Here is an 18,493-nt window from a genome sequence, read left to right as displayed (position 1 = left end):
CACAATTAAAATTTTCTTGCGGTTAAATAGCTTTCTGATTCTTATAGGATGGGCGTGTTAATGCCCTTTATTCAACCCCATCCATTTACACTGATGTTAAATATGCAACAAAAGAATCTTGGCCTATCAAGACTGACGATTTCTTCCCGTAAGTAAATATTTTGGCATCTTGAACCAACTAACCTAGTTATATTAGCTTATCTATTATCTACAATTAAAGTATGTGAACGAAATTGTCAGATATGCAGATAAAGCAAATGCATACTGGACAGGATACTTTTCAAGTAGGCCAGCTCTTAAACGATATGTTAGAATGATGAGTGGTTACTACTTGGTAAGATTGCTAATTGCTGGGGTTATTCTAGTTTACAGGGAGAATTAAATCCCTTTTACCTTTTGAGGTTTACTCCACTTAGGTGTATTCATTGTAATCAGGCAGCAAGGCAATTGGAATTTTTTAAAGGGAGAAGCAACTCAGGGCCCAACACAGACGTTTTAGCTGATGCATTAGCAATAGCTCAACATCATGACGCAGTTAGTGGAACAGAACAGCAACATGTGGCTAATGATTACACAAAACGACTATCAATGGGCTATGTTGAGGTAATATATCTAGATGTACCTTCACTTCAGCTTTTGAAAGTTTTCATGATTCCCTTATGCTTCAAAACATTCACCGCCTCTCCACTATATCTCAACAGGCTGAGGAGTTAGTTGCATCTTCTCTTGGTTTCTTGGCAAAATCTACATCAGATAAAGACTACAAGAAACCAGTGACTAAGTTTGAACAGGTGAAATACTAGAACCCTTTATGGTTACTCCTAAATTTACCTCTTTTACATTTTCCAAAAAAGAGTTGAAACTATTATCTCCAAGATAAAGTTGACTGTGTTACTACACCTTGCGGCAAGGCATCATCAAAGAACTCCATTCTGTGACATAATGTCCTATTTGTTCCATTTGTCTGTCAGAACTGTGACGGATCAAGTCATTTCATTCTAATATCGTGTTTGATGCAAATGAATGTTGGTCTATAGATTAACCCTGATAAAGTGATAAGTGATATCCTGAAACCCAAAAAGGATTAGCACTCGCTTCTCCATTGTTGGCTGTTAGTCTATTACACTTTATCTTCTCTCTTAATGGATTCAGGTCGGGATTGGACATCATTGATTGCTAATGGGCAGTCTGTACCTATGTTATGTTGGAATCTTCATGTGTATTTCAAATACTTGTGTGTTGTTTAGTCCCACATTGATGAACCACCACTAGCAAGTGAGGTATTTGAGGTGAACCTCTAGCATAAGGGCGTGCCCTTAGGGTACAAAGGCTTTTGTGTTAGGAGGGAGGACTCACCCAAAACCACATCGCCCATCCCTTCCGCGACCGAACCGCCAGTGCCGCGGCCGGGCTGTGTTAGACTAGTGGGTAGTGGATCATCAATAGCCTAAACAAGTTTCAGCTGGAGTTCATTAGAGGGATCAATCACGTAACAGAGAGATAGAACTTCGTGTCTTTCTTGCCAGACGACTAAGATATAAGTTGTGCTCTTCTTCCCGCCACCCTCCGGAGAGTTATATTGTCGTTCTATAGGGTGAAGACGCCCATTTGTTGCCTTTCCTTAAGGACGCCCTAATCCGCCTTTTGTTATTACCCTGCTATTCGTCGTCCTTGTCTTCTATTGTTTTTTTTATCCGCATACAACAATCTTAAGGAAAGAACAAGATGTCTACACCGCTGACACCACACCGATCAAAGAAACTAATGCGAGTCATGGAAGTAACTTCGCCTATGAGAGATTCTCGTACCTTACCGAATGCTCGCGAACTTACCTAATGTGTCCAAGATTGAATCCTTCAACGGTTCACGCTTCAAGAGATGGAGAGAAAGGGTGTTCACAAAACCTAGATGTACTCAACTATGCAAAGTATCTCATCGATACAAAGACCCATGGAGGGTTCTAATGATTTCGAAAGAAATCAAGCCGCTTGGCTCAATGGGAATAAGGTATGTCGTCATGCTATTTTGAGTACCTTGTCCAATGAGATTTTTGATATTTATTGTTCAAATAAGAATGCACATGATATATGGGAGAGTTTGAACAAAAATACATAATAGAGGATCTTTGGTACTTTCGAAATATGCTATTGGGAATTTTCTAAAGTTCCATATGAGAGAGATAGAGATGTAACGCCTCAAATCCATGATTTTCATGTCTTGATTAATGATTTGAAAACCGAGGGTATTAATTTACCCGAATCCTTTGTCATTGGATGTTTGATTGAGAAACTCCCCGAAGTCTTGGAAACACTATAAAAATAGTATGAAGCATAAAGCGTAAGCAAATGACTCTTGAGGATGTGATCATTCACATTCACATAGAGGAAAAGAACAAGACTTCGGGATGAGGTGTTGTCTAAGGAATTTCATTCTAAAGCCAATATCGTTGAAGGTAATCCCAAAAAACCTAACAAAACCTCTAAGAAGCGTAAGTCCAACAAAATAAGAATTTCAAGGTCAAAAGACACTTCTTTTTAAATGGAGTGGTACCGCAATGGAAATTGTTATGTTTGTGGTAAACCCGACATAGGGCTTTTCGGTCATAAACCTGAAAGACACCGATGATCCTCCCAATGCTAATCTAGTTGAGGGAGATGATATTGTTGTCTTCTTTGTCGTGTCCTGAAGTGTTCATAGCCACCGGGAAGAGGAACTGGTACTAGATTCGGTGCCACCCGCCACGCCCTGTGGTGATGTTGAAGCCTTCTCGGATTACATACTAGTGAAAGATGAAAAGGTCTATATGGGTGACTCTAGGTCCGTTCTGTTGAGGAAACAGGCAAGGTTCTTTCCTGGTTAACTTCGGGGAAAACCCTTTCACTTAGTAATGTTCTTCATGTTCCCGAGATTCGCCGAATCTGATTTCGTCCCTATCTGGGAAAAGCAAGGCGTCAAGGGTGACTTTTGAGAGTGACAAGTTTGTTCGACAAAGAATGAGGGTTTTGTTGGTAAAGGTTATTGTAATAACAATGGTCTTTTCATGTTGAATGTACTTGACAACATTATTATTAATAAGAATGAATCGCTACGCTTATTTGCTTGACTCTTTTTAATATATGGCATGGTAGACTAGGACATGTGAATGTTCAAGATATGAAAAGGATGAAAGCATGTGGTTTATTGTCTAATATTTCTGATTTTTCTAATGATAAATGTGAGATATGTCTTTGAGACTAAAGCCAATGGAAAAACCTCAGAATCGCGGTCTAGAGATAAACCGAATTACTAACTCTTATTCATAATGGATTTGGGTGAATTCGTAAGTACCATGTCTAGGGGAAGTTTTTATTATATTACATTCATAGATGACTTCTCTAGGTACACCATGGTATATTTACTTAGACACAAGCATGAGGCCAGTGAGATGTTTCTCAAGTACAAAGTCGGGTTGAAAACCGAACTTAACCGTAAGATTACTAGACTTCGGGTCCGATAGGGGTGGAGAATATGAGTCTAACCCCTTCCGGGACTTTTGTGACAAGAATGGCATTATTCATGAGCCTACTCCACCATACTCTTACGAAGTCTAATGGAGTAGCCCGAACGGAAAAAAACGTAACACTAAAAAGAGATGATGAATGCTATGCTTGTAAGTTAAGAGCTTCCCCTGAACTTGTGGGGAAGCAATCCTATCTGCTTGCCATATACGAGAATAGGATACCCAACAAGAAAACAGGGAATAAGACACCATATGAGTTATGGAAAGGTCATGTACCTACCCGACATACTTAAAAATGTGGGGGTGTCTTGCTAAGGTTCTTGTGAACGAACCTAAAAAGAAAAAATCGGACCTAGAACCGTTGATTGTATGTTCATTGGTTATGCTCATAATAGTCTTTGCATATAGATTTTTAGTAGTAAAATCTGATAATAACCTTGTCGATGCTAACACTATTATAGAGAGTAAAAATGCTTGATTTCTTTGAGAATTTGTTTCCTTTGAAAATTGGCATTGAGAGGTTGGTAGCTCTAGTGAACAACAATCAACGATCCCTGAATTTTCTAACAAGAAATTCGGAAGAGTAAAAGAGACAGAAATCCACCAATTTTGGCGATGACTTTTACACATTTCTTCTTGATGATGATCCCGCGGACGATATAATGCGCAATCGGTTCTCGAGATGCACCTTTCGGAAGGATGCTATACACTCGTGAGCTAGATTCGATTATAGCTAATCACACATGGGAGATAGTTGATCTACCTCCGGGCTTAAACCTATAATGCTACAAGTGGATCTTCAAAAAGAAATTGAAACTAGATGGTTCCATTGAGAAATACAAGGCTAGACTTGTAGTCAAGGGATTCTCCCGAAAAAAGGCATTGACTATTTTGATACTTATGCCCTCGTAACTAGGATTTCTTCTATAAGAGTTCTAATGGCTCTAGCTGCTATTCATAATTTATTTATTCATCAAATGGATGTAAAACTGCATTTTGAATGGTGATCTTGATGAAGAAATATATATGATGATCCGACTGGGAAACGATAGTACCGGAATGAGCATAAAGTATGCAAGTTAGTTAAGTCTTTATATGGGTTGAAACAAAGCCAAAACAATGGCATGAAAAGTTTGACAGTTGTCATGATGTCTAATGGATATCACATAAATGATCTTTGATAAATGTATTTACTTCAAATCTTTTGATGTGAATACATATGTGATTATCCGTCTATATGTGGATGACATGTTAATCATGAGTCCTAGCCTTGATGTTGTGAGAAACACCAAGATGTTTTATCCTCCCAATTTGAAATGAAGGATTTGGGAGAAGGCTGATGTGATTCTTGGAATCAAAATCATCGAAAAATGATGATGGCTATATGCCACAAGAGCATTATGTTGAGAAGTTTTTGAGAAGTTTAACTTTTATGATAGTAAGCCCATCGCGGTCGACACCTTATGAGGCAAATAGTGAACTTCGGAAAAATGCTCAACATGGTGTACTTCGATCTAGATATGCCCAAATTATTGGTAGTCTCATGTACTTGATGAATTGCACTAGACCCGACATTGCTTATGCAGTTAGCGAGGCTAAGCGGATACACTCATTGTCCTAGTCGAACATTGGAGTCGCGTTAGAGATTAGCCAAGTACTTGAGAGGAACAATGAATTACGGCATAAGGTTTAGACAAACTCCACCGTGATAGAGGGTTATTGTGATGCAAACCGGATATCCGATTCTCATGATATCAAGTCCACTAGTGGTTATATTTTCACCCTAGGGTGGAGGTGCGATCGCTTGGAAATCTTCTAAGACCTTTGATAGCTCGCTCAACCATGGAGTCCGAGCTTATTGCTTTTAGATAAAGCAAGTCTTCGAGGGTTGAAAGTGGCTTAGAAACCTCTTGGCAGATCTTCCTATTGGTACAAAACCACCTCCAAATTGTATCTATGCATTGCGGATCGTCAGTCGGTAATAGCAAAGGCAAAGAGCAAATTGTATAATGGGAAAAGCGGCATATTAAATGCGAGACTACAGCCTATAAAGCAAAATTGAATCTGAGTCAGGGCTCTAGATTATGTGAGGTCGAGTTAAATTTATCGATCCTCCGACAAAGCCACTTAGCGGAGACAAGTGGTTGATACGTCGAGGGGATGGGACTTTTGCCTTAGATAGAGGGCGACACTGACGGCAACCCCACCTATGTGATTGGAGATCCCATGAAGTAGGTTCAAAGGGAAAAACAAGTCACCTCGTCGCTCTGGTATGCTATTGTCTTTATTTGAGACGTCCCACCCTATGACTAGATAGCATTATTGTATACTTTGTATAACTTGAATAGCAATGAGAAAAAGGATGAGTTATTTTACTCTTAATGGAATCCATAGTCCATTATTTTTATGAGATAGTGTATTTTAACCGCTATGTACACTTGATGGATATCCACCTACGTGAATGTAGAACTGGTCGGTTCTTATGAGTATTCGTGCAAATACTCTAGAGCATTCACTTAACACAAAAAGGCCAAAAAGCCAAAACCGCCAACGCATATATAATGAAAGAGCAATGTGGGTGCATGTCCTCTATTTTACTACAAGGGAATGTTGGTTCAAAGATTTTTAATCCACCACTTTCAATATTATAAGACATGTTACCCTATGACCGTTCAAGCCCGAAAAGCACCGATTATCTTATGCATTGTTTTTTCGATTCTCTCTGGCATTTTGTAAACCCATTTCTTTTGTAATATCCTATTCCAAAATAGTGGGGGACTATAAGTATTTTGAAATAGTGGGGGATTGTTGGAATCTTCATGTGTATTTCAAATACTTGTGTGTTGTTTAGTCCCACATTGATGAACCACCACTAGCAAGTGAGGTATTTGAGGTGAACCTCTAGCATAAGGGCGTGCCCTTAGGGTACAAAGGCTTTTGTGTTAGGAGGGAGGACTCACCCAAAACCACACACGCGCCCGCCCAGACCGAACCGGGCGAAGTCGTCGCTGGGCGTCGCGTGGGCTTGGGCTTGGGCTGTTAGACTAGTGGGTAGTGGATCATCAATAGCCTAAACTTTTTCTTTTTCTTTGTGAACAAGTTTCGGCTGGAGTTCCACTAATAGTTGGATTCTGTATCAGCTTGAGAGTTCTACTTTGATTTGGTTTTGTGAAACCGAATTAGAGAGGTGTCCTTCTCCATCTATGATTCGATCATACCTCTATATCGACTAAGATAGAACTTCGTGTTGTTCTTTAAGACGACTAGAACAATTTGTGTTCATTAGAGGGGATCAATCACGCAACGTAGAGAGAGAGAGGACGCAGATAGATAGAACTCGTTGTCTTTTTTTCTTCTTTGTATCGACTAAGATATAAGTTGGCAAGCCGCCGCTACTACGTAACCAAATAAAAGCGAAACGAGGGGCTTCGTCGCGGACTATCCCTTCATCTCATCATACCCGAATCAGAGAAACAGATAAGTCTATCATTGCTTTCTTTATTCTCTTCTTCCCGGCCCGCCGAGAGAGTTATATTCTTTCGTTCTAGAGGGTAGTCTATTCTAGTGCAAAGTTAGACTGCAAGTTAACCATTGAATCCTCGTGAAGAAGACGCCACTTGCTTGCCTTTCACGCACCATTGAAGGGGCTTAAATCTTTCCTTAAGGACAGCCTAATCCGCGCCTTGGTTATTACCTGTTATTCTGTCCTTGTCTTCTATTGTTTTCTTTTATCTGCATACAACATGTTACATTGACACGGATAGGTGTGTTCATATCCGACACGGATACTAAGTGTCTGATATGGCGAAATATAAAAAATGGAGCCATGGAGATATATCACATACAATCAAGATTTTATGGATGTTCAGTACTTGTTGTGGTTTTCTTGTATTGTTTTCATCTATTTTTTCTTGTGTTGTTGTATGTAATCCATCTTTTGATTAATATAATCAGTCTGTTCATCGAAAAAAAAAAAAAAATGTGTCTGACACGAGACACGTGGATACGTATCTGACACAGATTTTTTTAAAAAAAATGGTGTGTCCATGTAACATAGGCCTGAACTTATGTCGGTCCATACCTATATGTGCAACACATGCTTAAACTCTACTTCGAAATGCAACCTTTTATTTTCAATTTTGAATTTTTTTAACAGGAAGTTTATTTTAGAGGAAATTGGTTCGCACTTTTGTCATTAACTTATAATGTAAATGCGGAGATATGCATATTGTTTTGTCCTCTTAGAAGTCTAATAGTCTTTATGTTTTTAATCCTACACCAAAATAGCAATACTTGACACTGGTGTCTATCTTTTACTTTAATTAATCTCTCTAACTATTCACATCTGTGATGAATAAATACATCTGTGACAGATGATATGATAATCTCACTTGCTCCATATATATAATAAAAGATCCTTGCAGTTGATTAAGAGTGACCACGGAGTGTAATCTGGTTTTCTTAATTTTGGTCTTTTCCGATCTATGGTTTTTGGGTAAAACATAGTGAGATAAGAGTGACTACGGAGTTCAGTTAAGCAACAGATCTAAAAAGAAATGTTGTTATTATTTGAAGTTGTATTTTGGTGGAAAAGGTTAGAAGGTTCTTTCAGCTGTGTTGGTATGGCTTGTTGGAAGTGGACTGACTACCTCGGGTAGAAGCTCACCTTCACTATCCACAACTTAACAAGTAGCTAGTAGTACTTTACTAAAAGAAGGATTATATCTCAGTTGTTTTATGTACCATAAAGTTTATGGTGGAAATGTTATTTTGTTTAATTTTGATCTGAAAACACGGATTAATTTTGAAAAGTGTTGTCTTTTCAGTGCCCTCTTCTGAATATAAGTTACTGTCCTCCATCAGAAGCTTTTTGTCTCGTGGGAAAAGCTTGGTAAAGTTAATACTTGGTCCATTTATATATTTTTATGTTTTTTTTCATGCCTAATTATTTGGAAGAGGCGTGTTTTTAAATGGAGAATTACACATTTCTGTTCTGAATGTTGCTGAAAAACTTATTGTTCTGTAGTTAGAATACCTGTAAGTACTTATCTAAACCAGCACTAGTACAGTGCAGAGTTTACTTCAAAAATTTACTTTAGTTTATCAATCCTTGAATGTTTGACTGTGTACACAATACTTGTGGAGTTGTGGCATATATTATTAAAAAAAAGTTTATACTGAGTAACTGATCAAAGCAAAGGAAGTCTCAGTGATAGTTTTTGTTTGATATACTCAAAGTCAGCGTCAATTTGGTAAGTGCAAGTTTGCAGCTGCAGACCCGGCACTGCTCTGTGACACACTTGTATTCCCATTACTCTTTAAGAAAGACCACTTTTTAAGAAGTGACAGTTTGGACACCTTGTGCAGACATTAGGTGAAATGGTTTAATACGGTCCAACGTAAAACTCTTTACGGTGGTTAGTGTATCTCTCTCTCTGACCCTTTGTATCCAAGCCAGTAGTTAAAACACGTGTGTGTATTTGTGTTGCTTCATTAGGTTTGAAATGACATTACTATTCGAAGCCTGGAAGTATTTGTGTGTCGTAATAATAAAGGTTAAGTGTATCATATCATATCTTGTCTACTTTCCTTATTAGTATTATGTCTACTCAATAGACACACATGTCAAAAACATGGTTGCCACGGACTTTCCTTTCCTTTTCCCATTGAAGGCTACTGGTGCCCAAAATGAATAGTTTACTTTATTTTCCGTTATAGAATATATCTTATTGTAAACTAAGAAGGATACCTACTTCTGGCTAGATTAGTAGTTTTGCTCGATTAAGATTTTGAAGTTGGCTTTTAATGGGATTTTTTGTGAGTGTAGATAGGAGGTTGTACAAAACTGTAAGTTGGTCCTGATACGAGTAAATAAATAGGGTGAAGAGAAATATGTACTTCCTGTGAATCGTAAAATGGGTGTCAGCCCCTATACTATAATGTAATTTGGTTAATTGCTGTAATCTCATGGTAGTTTAGAGCAAAAGGTCATAGTGGGAATACTTCATATCACCATCAGTCAGATGATGTGGTTTGAAAAGGATTCATACTTTGTTTTTAGTTGATGCAATACCACTTGGAAAGCCATGATTTATTTCTTTTCTGGTTTAGCCATGTTAGAGTTCTAAAGGGACATTTACTGAAGTGATACAAGGCTGAAACTAATAAAGCCGTATCGTCTTTTTCTCTTTTCTCTCCAAACTTCCTCTCCATTAATAACAATACAATTTTGAGTTTTACTAGCTACTTACTTTCAGTTTTTTTCTCCTTCTACAATCAAACTTGCCACAGGTTATTGGTGAATTGGTTACAGTGAGGGATTCTACAGGGAGTGAAATTGAGTCACAGCTTGTACATATATCCAATAACTCTCTTGGCATTAGAGACTACTATGTTAATGCGTACTTAGGAAAATCACCAGATGAGATTCCTAAATATTGGCTTGCATTTTTTGCATCTGTACCACCTCTTGGGTTCAGCACTTACACTGTCTCAATTGCAAAAGGAGGTAAAACCATCTATTTTCTACGTCCAGTGCTCATGTTCCTGTTGGAAAAATTGAGGAAAACATGGTTGTCATGCCAATAGCGTTGAACTACTCTAATGTTTTTTATTCCATCACAGGTGCTAGTTCCGTTATATCAAGATTGCATACGACGGAAGGAACTAAAACGGGCACCATCCAAATTGGGCAGGGAGACGTAAAACTTATTTATGCTGTCGATGAAGGAAAACTTACTCATTATATCAACAGCAGAAGCTCGGTGATATGACTAAGCTTTCTTCATATATATTTGATTTATATATACTTTTGGTTTGTCCTTTAAAATTTAATCTGTTGCATTTCCGAAGTCACGTTAAAATTAAACAAAAATAGAGTTAGTATCTCATGTTTGATTATTTTCACTTTTGTGTCTTGTAGGTTGAAACATCTGTAGAACAATCATACATTTACTATTCTGGATACGATAAAAGTGATAAGGATCCTCAGGTGATGGACTTTTCTAAGCTTAGTCAATGGCATTTTTTGTTTGTCTTGCGCTATGTCTATAATAGACTGCATCAACTTTTTTCCTTTTATTGTTGAATGTTGCAATATAACTTTTAATTGGTCATGAAGGCTTCAGGAGCGTACATCTTTCGTCCAAATAATACCTTTCCCATAAAATCAGGACAGGTAGGTCACCGATTCTTATGGACTATGGATTATGGTACAATGATTTTTTTTTTTTATATATATATATTTTTTTGAAATCTGATAAAATTGTGGTTCTTACTTAGAGTTTTGAGATGGATTCTTTGTTTTGAAAAGGGGATGCAGTGTTCATTCCAATCATGAAGAAATGTTTTCTCGTACCAGGTTCCTCTGACGATACTGCAGGGACCAGTATTGGATGAAGTGCATCAACAAATAAATCCATGGATATCTCAGGTATTTGATCGGCACAGAAGTTCTATGTAGTCTTTCAGGCCTTCTTTGTTCCTTGTATCAGTACTTTTTCAGTTTGAAAATAAATTTATCATGCTTACAAATGAATTACATCCTATTTTGATAACAATAGAAAACAAATTAAGAACGAGCATGAATATAAAGTTTGGGAACGGGATCGAAAATATTGCTTGGTCAAGTAATGTTTTGTATCCATAAAAAGAGACTATAGATGTAAGTTGTGTTAAATCAAAATTTCTTAGCTATGTAATTCAGCTGGGGAACGCTTTAATCTTTGTTCCGTGTGAGCTGTGTGGAGGTTTCAATGTTGCAGAAAGAAACATGGTGTTAGTTCTGGAAATTGTTTGAGAGAGCAAGGATGGATGACTTGGCCTGGACCTTTGAAGCTTCAGAGTGGGTGAAGATATTTTAGCCAACATCTGAATTCCTTCCTAACAAGAACGCTAGGCATGGGACCTTTATGATTTATTTGCATATGTATGGTGCTTGTATCCCAAGGAATTCATGAATATATAGATACCTCCAAAGAGAGAAGAATACATTGATTTTATTCTCTTATGTGGTATCATTTAAAGTTCGATCTTTTACAATCCCTAATTGCCTTTTCTTTTGGCAACATCTCTTTCCTCTCGTTACCTGCAGAGCGGATACTGTGCTTTGATCCAATCTGCTTGTTGCTTTATTTCTAAAGTAATTCGAAGAAAAGGCATCATTTTCTCTTTCTCTGACTTATCTCGCAAAGACGTTTGCAATCATGTATATATCGTGTGGAACTGTGAGCATAAGTTCACATAGCATCAGGACAAGAAGTTGTTTGTATGAGGTCATTGATTGCTGGCACAAGCAGTTCTTACGTTTTAGTTTTGTAAAGAACCTGTCAACACTGTGCCATCAAGTATGACATTTGATTTGTCATCTTCTGCAACATATTAGTTTATTTCACGGTGTTCACTTGGTACTCCAATTGCAAGCACCTGAACTTGGTTGTATCCATCATTCGCACACCTTAGTGGTAGCAAACTCTAGGTGCCACCCATCGTCTTCAGTGGGGAAAGGGGTTCTTACGGGTTTAGGGGTATAGAGCTGTAACTAGCAAAAAATGTAAAAAATAAATACTGAGTTAGGATAGAAACGTGTCATGTATTATGTAAGATTTGTCCGGATTTACGTTTTCACTTTTCAGCCCAACATATGTTTGTCTCTTGTTATTGAAATTGTGAAAGTAACCTCTATTGGATAATCAAATAGTCCTAATGGGAAATATATATATATATATATATATATATATATATATATATATATATATATATATATATATATATAGTTAGCACCGTATTTCCTATGAGTATTGTTGCGAGTAAGATAATACTGTAACCACGTGCAGATCACCAGAGTCTACAAGCAAAAGGAGCATGTTGAAGTAGAGTTTACTGTAAGTGTCAATCTGCATCTTGGCGTGTACAGTCATTCACTACTGAAACTGTTATATTTTGTTTTTGATAATTTATTCTGGAGCTACCAGTTGACAGTATTCTCAAACATAGGTTGGACCTATACCTGTTGATGATGGAATTGGTAAAGAAATTGCGACACTATTTTCGACTACCATGGATACCAATAAAACATTCTATACAGACTCCTATGGACGAGATTTTATCAAAAGGGTATGTTTTGTTGTAGTGTACTTTCATCTTATATGTTTAGCAGCACTATGTTCAGAGGTTAAAAAGTAAGTGTAAATTTAAATATTAAGAAATTAGAGGAGTCACGAGTTGGGCAGTCATATCAATCTGTTTGTTGTTCTCTAATGACGATGAATACTTTTCAAATGATGAGAACAAATAATTATATCTATTTTTTAAACACTTTCTGTTTGATTTAATATCCATCTGTTAATAGTTTGTCAAAAAGCATTGTGATTGCAGATTCGTGATTATAGAACAGACTGGGACTTGCAAGTGAAACAACCCATTGCCGGAAATTACTACCCAATATGTTTCTTTTAATCATTGACACTATTCTAAATCTTTTTATATTTTACGTGCAAACAGACTTGCATCCAATGGTATTTGTCTGCCCTCCTGCTACATCTCTTCCATGACATTTTCCACTCAAGTGGTGGTCCACTGTATATTGTCATTCAAATCCCAATCCAGTCGTGTACTCTTTTTCAGTTGCTAACCCAGATTTTGATTTCAGATTAATCTTGGAATGTACATTGAAGATAATAGGACAGAGCTATCAGTTATGGTAGACAGGTCAATGGGTGGATCCAGCTTAGTGGATGGGCAAGTAGAGCTAATGCTCCACAGGTTTGGTTCTTTCATTCGCGTGCCCAAGCTTTTCTTTATTCTATTAACAGTAGAGAATTCAAAATGTGAAATTTCTACAAGCTAAATATAGGGACACCGATGATTCGATGTTAGTTGCTAACTTGAACATATTTTTGTTTCCTACTCGACTCTCATGTAGGAGGTTGCTTTATGATGATGGTAAAGGTGTTGCAGAGCCATTGAATGAAACAGTCTGTGCCCTTGACAAATGTACAGGCCTAACAGTAAGCACATCCTACTCAGCTGTTCCCCAGAAACTGACGAGTTGCATACATATGCAGCGAAAACTTTTTTTTTTGTATTGGTAACACAGCGAAAATTTTCTTGATAAGTGGATATAATAATTAGTGTTTGCCGCTAAATTGGATAGTTGTTAGCGGTGAGATTGGGAACAGTTCAGCTTTGATATCATTACACATTGAAATGAGAAATTAACTATATTGTCCGTGGGAATAGCCTGTAGATTTATAAATAGCCTTTGGCACCAAGCCACTAACAATATGTTTGTTCCTAAGTTACATTGACACAGATAGGTGTGTCCATTTCTGAGATGGATATGAAGAGTTGGACATGTCGAATTTTCAAAAATTGAAATCACATACAATATGATTATTTTCAAAACTGACACGTGGATACGTATCCGACACAGATTATTTTCAATATGGCGTGTCCATGTAACTTACTTTGTTCAGACATCTTTCTTCTCTCAATTTCTACATATTCCAAGTTGCACATCCCCTAATGTTAATTTTGAATTCTCACTTCTCAAGTGTCCTAGACTTCTCATTCTTGTCACTCTATAAAAGCTCAACTTGAATTGATTAATTGCTAGGCATATTTTTATACAATTACTGACATCTCGTTGTTTGACCAATTAGTTTAGGTATTGCAGATCCTTTATCAAATTTATTATGATTAATGTCAAATTGCCTTAATGTTTTTTACCTTAGCGGGCTCTTGACTTCGGAGGTTTTACAGAATCCACTTCTTATTGGTTTAGTATCATTAATTCAGATCCAAGGAAATATCTATCTCCGCATCAATACTCTAGGAGAAGGTGCCAAGTGGCGTCGTTCATTTGGCCAGGAGATATACTCTCCATTTCTTTTAGCCTTCACTGAACAGGTTAGAGAAAAAGTTCTTGTAGTTGAATTGTGTCTAGTATTACAGTGATTTTAGATGATCGGTTTTCACTTGCAGGAGGAAGATAACTGGCTAAATTCTCATGTACCCGCCTTTTATTGGCTGGCTCCATCCTATAGTTTACCTGATAATGTTGCGTTAAAAAGTCTCCAGGTAAGGCATAAGTGTCTTGCTTATCCCCGAGTCTTTTAAAAAAAGAAAGAGAATTCATTAATTAGGACTTGAACCACTAAAACTGTCAACATTGTAGCTCAAAATGGTGCTCTCCCTACTTGAGTCGGAACTTCAAAAGTGTTATCAAAAGTTCTACTCTTCTCATCCTAAAGGAGCACTTGTGAAGTTCGTATTACAAATGAAAATAGAAGTCATTTTTCTTTAAGAGGAACCACATCAAGTGTCTAGCTTGCAACACCACGTTTCATGCTGAGCAGAAATTTTCATTTCTGTGCTTCTCCATGACATTTTTTTTAGGTTGGTAAAAGATGATATATTGATGTAACCATTATAAGAGTAATATAAGTATATCAATTACGTTAAAGATTGGCCAGAAACTAGTCTCCATGAACCATGCATCCCAGCTTGAGACAACCATAGCCTTGCCAAACCTAATACAATATTACCATGCTATTACAAATCATACAAACTGAAAAGGAACAAAAAAAGGCGAAAAAACAAAAGCAAAAGCAAAAAAGGGGTATCGCTACCAGGCCATTACCGCAGTACCCCAGTCCACCACCAAGGCGAAGGAGGCACACTAACCGTCTGTCTATCGTTCCACATCAATCATCTTTAGACTTGCCCTCCTCAAAGTCAACAAACTACTAGACCATGATGGAGTTTCGTGAAATTCTTTTGGTGTTATCCTTTTCACCTTGGATACTAGAAACTGTGACATCCTTTTTATGCAGTGCCTGCTTAAAATGTCAAAACAGTTTTCCTTTACTTAGTGTTTATAATGGTAACTGGGATGGAGCTGTTCTTTCAGTGTCCTGAGTCTGACGTGTTATATATGGAAGTCAGACCCAAGAAGTAAGAAGTAGTTCCATCTCAAATGGAATTTTTTTTGGCACTTTACTTGAACTCAAATGTTAGGAGTTTTGCAATTTGACGTTGTTTTCTTTTTCTTGCCCTTTAGCCGTACCCTTTTCTTCCTTGAAAAGAAAGCAAAAATAAAATAAAATAGTTCGGTCTTCTGGATTATATTCCTCTTTGTAACTCATGAAGTTTACACAACTTTTGAACTTATATAGTTATTTATATCTGTTTCCATATATTTTTACTACTTTAAAAAAATCCGGGCTGACCTACAGTAATAATATAGTACTATAATATTTTTTTTATTCTGTGATTTGTGACTCTTGGTCACACTTTTTAGGACGATTTACCCATGTTATTTCCCTATATTTGCGATCTTACCCTTGCTGTCTTAATCATTTAGCTTGGGCATGAAAACAACATGTGCGTCTGCCGCATGCATCATGCTAGTAGGATAAATAGTTGCAGCTTTATTTACTTGGCTCTGAATATTGAAATAGTGGTTTTCGATAAAGGTTTAAAAGTAAAAGAAACAGGGATTTCTAATTATGAAAATATCTGTCCAACCTAAGCTTTAAGATCCAAAATCTTTTGGTGAGCTGCTAATTCCAGTTTGACGTTGAAACCATTAAATGCTTATCAGTTTACATCCTAATGCTCCATGTACAAATAAAAGCCTGTCGTCTTGATATGTTCTTTGTTGTGACTTGTGGCAACTGATCTTCTGCAAGGTGGGAGAGGGTAAAGACCTTTCAACGATGGCAGCTGTTGAACTGAAAAAACTCTTCCCGAAGAAAGAGGTATACATAAAAAATTCTGAAGTAAATAATGTGGTCCTCTGCTATTTGAAATACTAAACTAACATGTGTATCATCTAACACCTGGTCATGTTCTTCTTGCATTAACTTTTCCTCTCCAGATCAGCAAAGTAACAGAGATGAGTCTGTCTGCTAATCAAGAAAGAGCCGAAATGGAAAAAAAAACGACTGGTTTGGAATACAGGAAGTGCACCTGAGGAAGAACCCACGGTGTTAAGAGGAGGGCATATTGATCCGAGAAAGCTTTTAGTAGAGCTGGGCCCTATGGAAATTCGCACATTTGTTATTAATTTCGTTCCCAACATCCTCGAAATGGTCCAGTCTCAAAAATGAAAAGCTTCGTGGCTTGTTCTCAAAGTTGAGATGGTACATCATTTTCTTAGTTTTATACTTTTATATCTTTAAGCTTGTTTTGTCTTTAGTTAATTCTTTTTTAAGGCAAATGATTTTATCTATATTTGTTTTGTTATTGTTCAATGGACAAAGAAGTGGAGAGAAACATTTTTATGTTGTTTTATTGACATATGAGAATGATAACAACAAAAAGATATAGACGGTGGCACGGTGCTCTGTTATGACCTGTTATGGTTAGGATGTCAGGTTATTATAAGAGTCCTATCTGGCGCTTTTACTGAGCCCACATGAAGATGAGTATTAGCCGTCGTCTTCTCATCATCGAGCTGTTCTCACAAAAAATCTGGTCTTTTCAAACGTATAAGCATATAGATTTGTTCTCTATTTTCCGTTATGTACACGGCCTAGAATTCCTGTTTAAAATCTTCTTTAGATAACGAGTGTATGCCGAGGATTTTTCGTTGTGTTTATTTTTTCTTTAGATAACAAATTCCTGTTTCAAGTACACCTCGATTCCCATACATCCCCCACCCCACCTATTGTACTTTAATATCTATTTATCTTTATGTGGTTATTTTTTTCTCGTAAATTATTATTGTTACTGTCCATTTGTATGTATTATGTTTAGTTATCTCATGAATATATACTATTACTATTTATACAACTATTTGCTTTATTAGGCTACAGGCTGTTTGTTTTTCAGTCAGATGCTGATACTTGACCACCATAGATGCAGACAATTGATGGAAGAAGGCAACCTGTGTAACAAGAAGATAGATTGGAGAAGAAGAAAACTGTAAAATCTGGCCGGTGTTGTATTGCTAGGTTTGAATTGATTTGCAAATGTTGCTGCACATGTTTATTAGATGTATACTTGCCATAATCAGCCTGTGGAAATCCATGTATCCCTCAAAGATGAGAAGAATAAAACATGAAATGTTTTCACGTCTCAGCGCCATTAGGTTCTAGCCTTAGGTTTTGCAAATTTGCGGTTTCCACTGTTGCTTTACCAGCTAGACTGATATTTCTCCTCTCTTGTTTCCATAACTGCAAGTATAATGTGCAAGTCCCTTATCTTTCCACATTCTACTGAAGTATTTTGCGTTTTCATTCATATTTCTCCATATTTTTCTCTGTTATTGGAATTGTCAGCCACCAGAAAAAAGCCACCATCTTCAGATCTAGTTAATGCAGTTGCACCCAAGGACGGAGGCAGGAGTACAACACTGATATTTTCAAAAATTATCATACTAATAACACGTAACCAATATATAAGATCTTTTTCAATTGAGGGTGCTGCACACGTAGTTGGTTGCAACTATCATTTTCATTCATCTGTATATCTCCTTATTTAGGTTTTACCTTTCACGGGTCTTTTTGCTCCTCGCACTGAACCACTACCAGGTCAACTGCTCAAACAGTTCACCTAATCAGCCTGGTGATATTTTAGAGTCACATAGCTTCATGTGATATTTCTTTAGAAATGAACATTGGTCTTTACTTCTTAGAGGCTGTCTCTCTGTGCATAGCGTACTTCGGTGGATAGATTATAGAGCTTGCTTGCCCTCACCCTACCGGGACTAGTATCTAGGATGACACTGAACATGTTCTTCAGCAGATAGATGGCACAATGTGCATCCAATCCAATGGGATAAGCAGCGCAACTCTTTAGTTTTAACCAACTGTAACACCAATCCCTGGGCGTATATGCCTAGTTTGCCTACTGGGATATACACATGCCCACTTTAGAGTTTAGATTGGTGGTAGGTGTGTTCTACGGTTCTACCTACTTCTGTGACAAATGTTAACCTTGTGATATTTTACTTGTCTTCCGCGTTAATTGTTCTCTATAGATATAGAG

General features: G+C 37.2%; 1 protein-coding gene across 2 annotated transcripts; it reads left to right on the top strand.

Annotated features, from left to right (window-relative positions):
- On the top strand, window positions 1–17,577 carry LOC147522396 (putative alpha-mannosidase At5g13980). 2 transcript variants are annotated; one of them, XM_086593219.1, is made up of 19 exons: window positions 1–148; window positions 241–334; window positions 436–603; window positions 702–791; window positions 9,791–10,007; window positions 10,124–10,263; window positions 10,422–10,490; window positions 10,620–10,676; window positions 10,860–10,931; window positions 12,334–12,381; window positions 12,494–12,613; window positions 12,875–12,942; window positions 13,151–13,261; window positions 13,422–13,506; window positions 14,297–14,407; window positions 14,483–14,578; window positions 16,192–16,260; window positions 16,380–16,644; window positions 17,313–17,577. In XM_086593219.1, the coding sequence occupies exons 2-18, from the start codon at window positions 314–316 to the stop codon at window positions 16,473–16,475; spliced, it is 1,638 nt and encodes a 545-aa protein (XP_086449345.1). In that variant the 5' UTR covers window positions 1–148; window positions 241–313; the 3' UTR covers window positions 16,476–16,644; window positions 17,313–17,577. The 2 variants fall into 2 exon arrangements, with proteins under 2 accessions (XP_086449345.1, XP_086449343.1); XM_086593217.1 differs by lacking the exons at window positions 1–148; window positions 12,875–12,942 and having other exon boundaries at window positions 249–334; window positions 13,149–13,261.
- The last annotated feature ends 916 nt before the right edge of the window (window positions 17,578–18,493 follow it).

The sequence above is a fragment of the Coptis chinensis genome, chromosome 1 (genome assembly GCF_015680905.1).
Source record: "Coptis chinensis isolate HL-2020 chromosome 1, ASM1568090v1, whole genome shotgun sequence".
Classification (NCBI taxonomy): Eukaryota; Viridiplantae; Streptophyta; class Magnoliopsida; order Ranunculales; family Ranunculaceae; genus Coptis; species Coptis chinensis.
Note: the sequence above shows the minus strand (reverse complement) of the source record. Positions and strands in the feature narration are given on the sequence as shown.

What these genes read in the sequence shown, in the direction of transcription:
- LOC147522396 (XM_086593219.1), top strand. Translation starts at nt 314, where the DNA reads ATGATGAGTGGTTACTACTTG. An exon ending in TGATGAGTGGTTACTACTTG is followed by an intron (nt 335 to 435) that starts GTAAGATTGCTA and finishes CATTGTAATCAG; the next exon opens with GCAGCAAGGCAATTGGAATT. An exon ending in ATATCAACAGCAGAAGCTCG is followed by an intron (nt 10,264 to 10,421) that starts GTGATATGACTA and finishes TGTGTCTTGTAG; the next exon opens with GTTGAAACATCTGTAGAACA.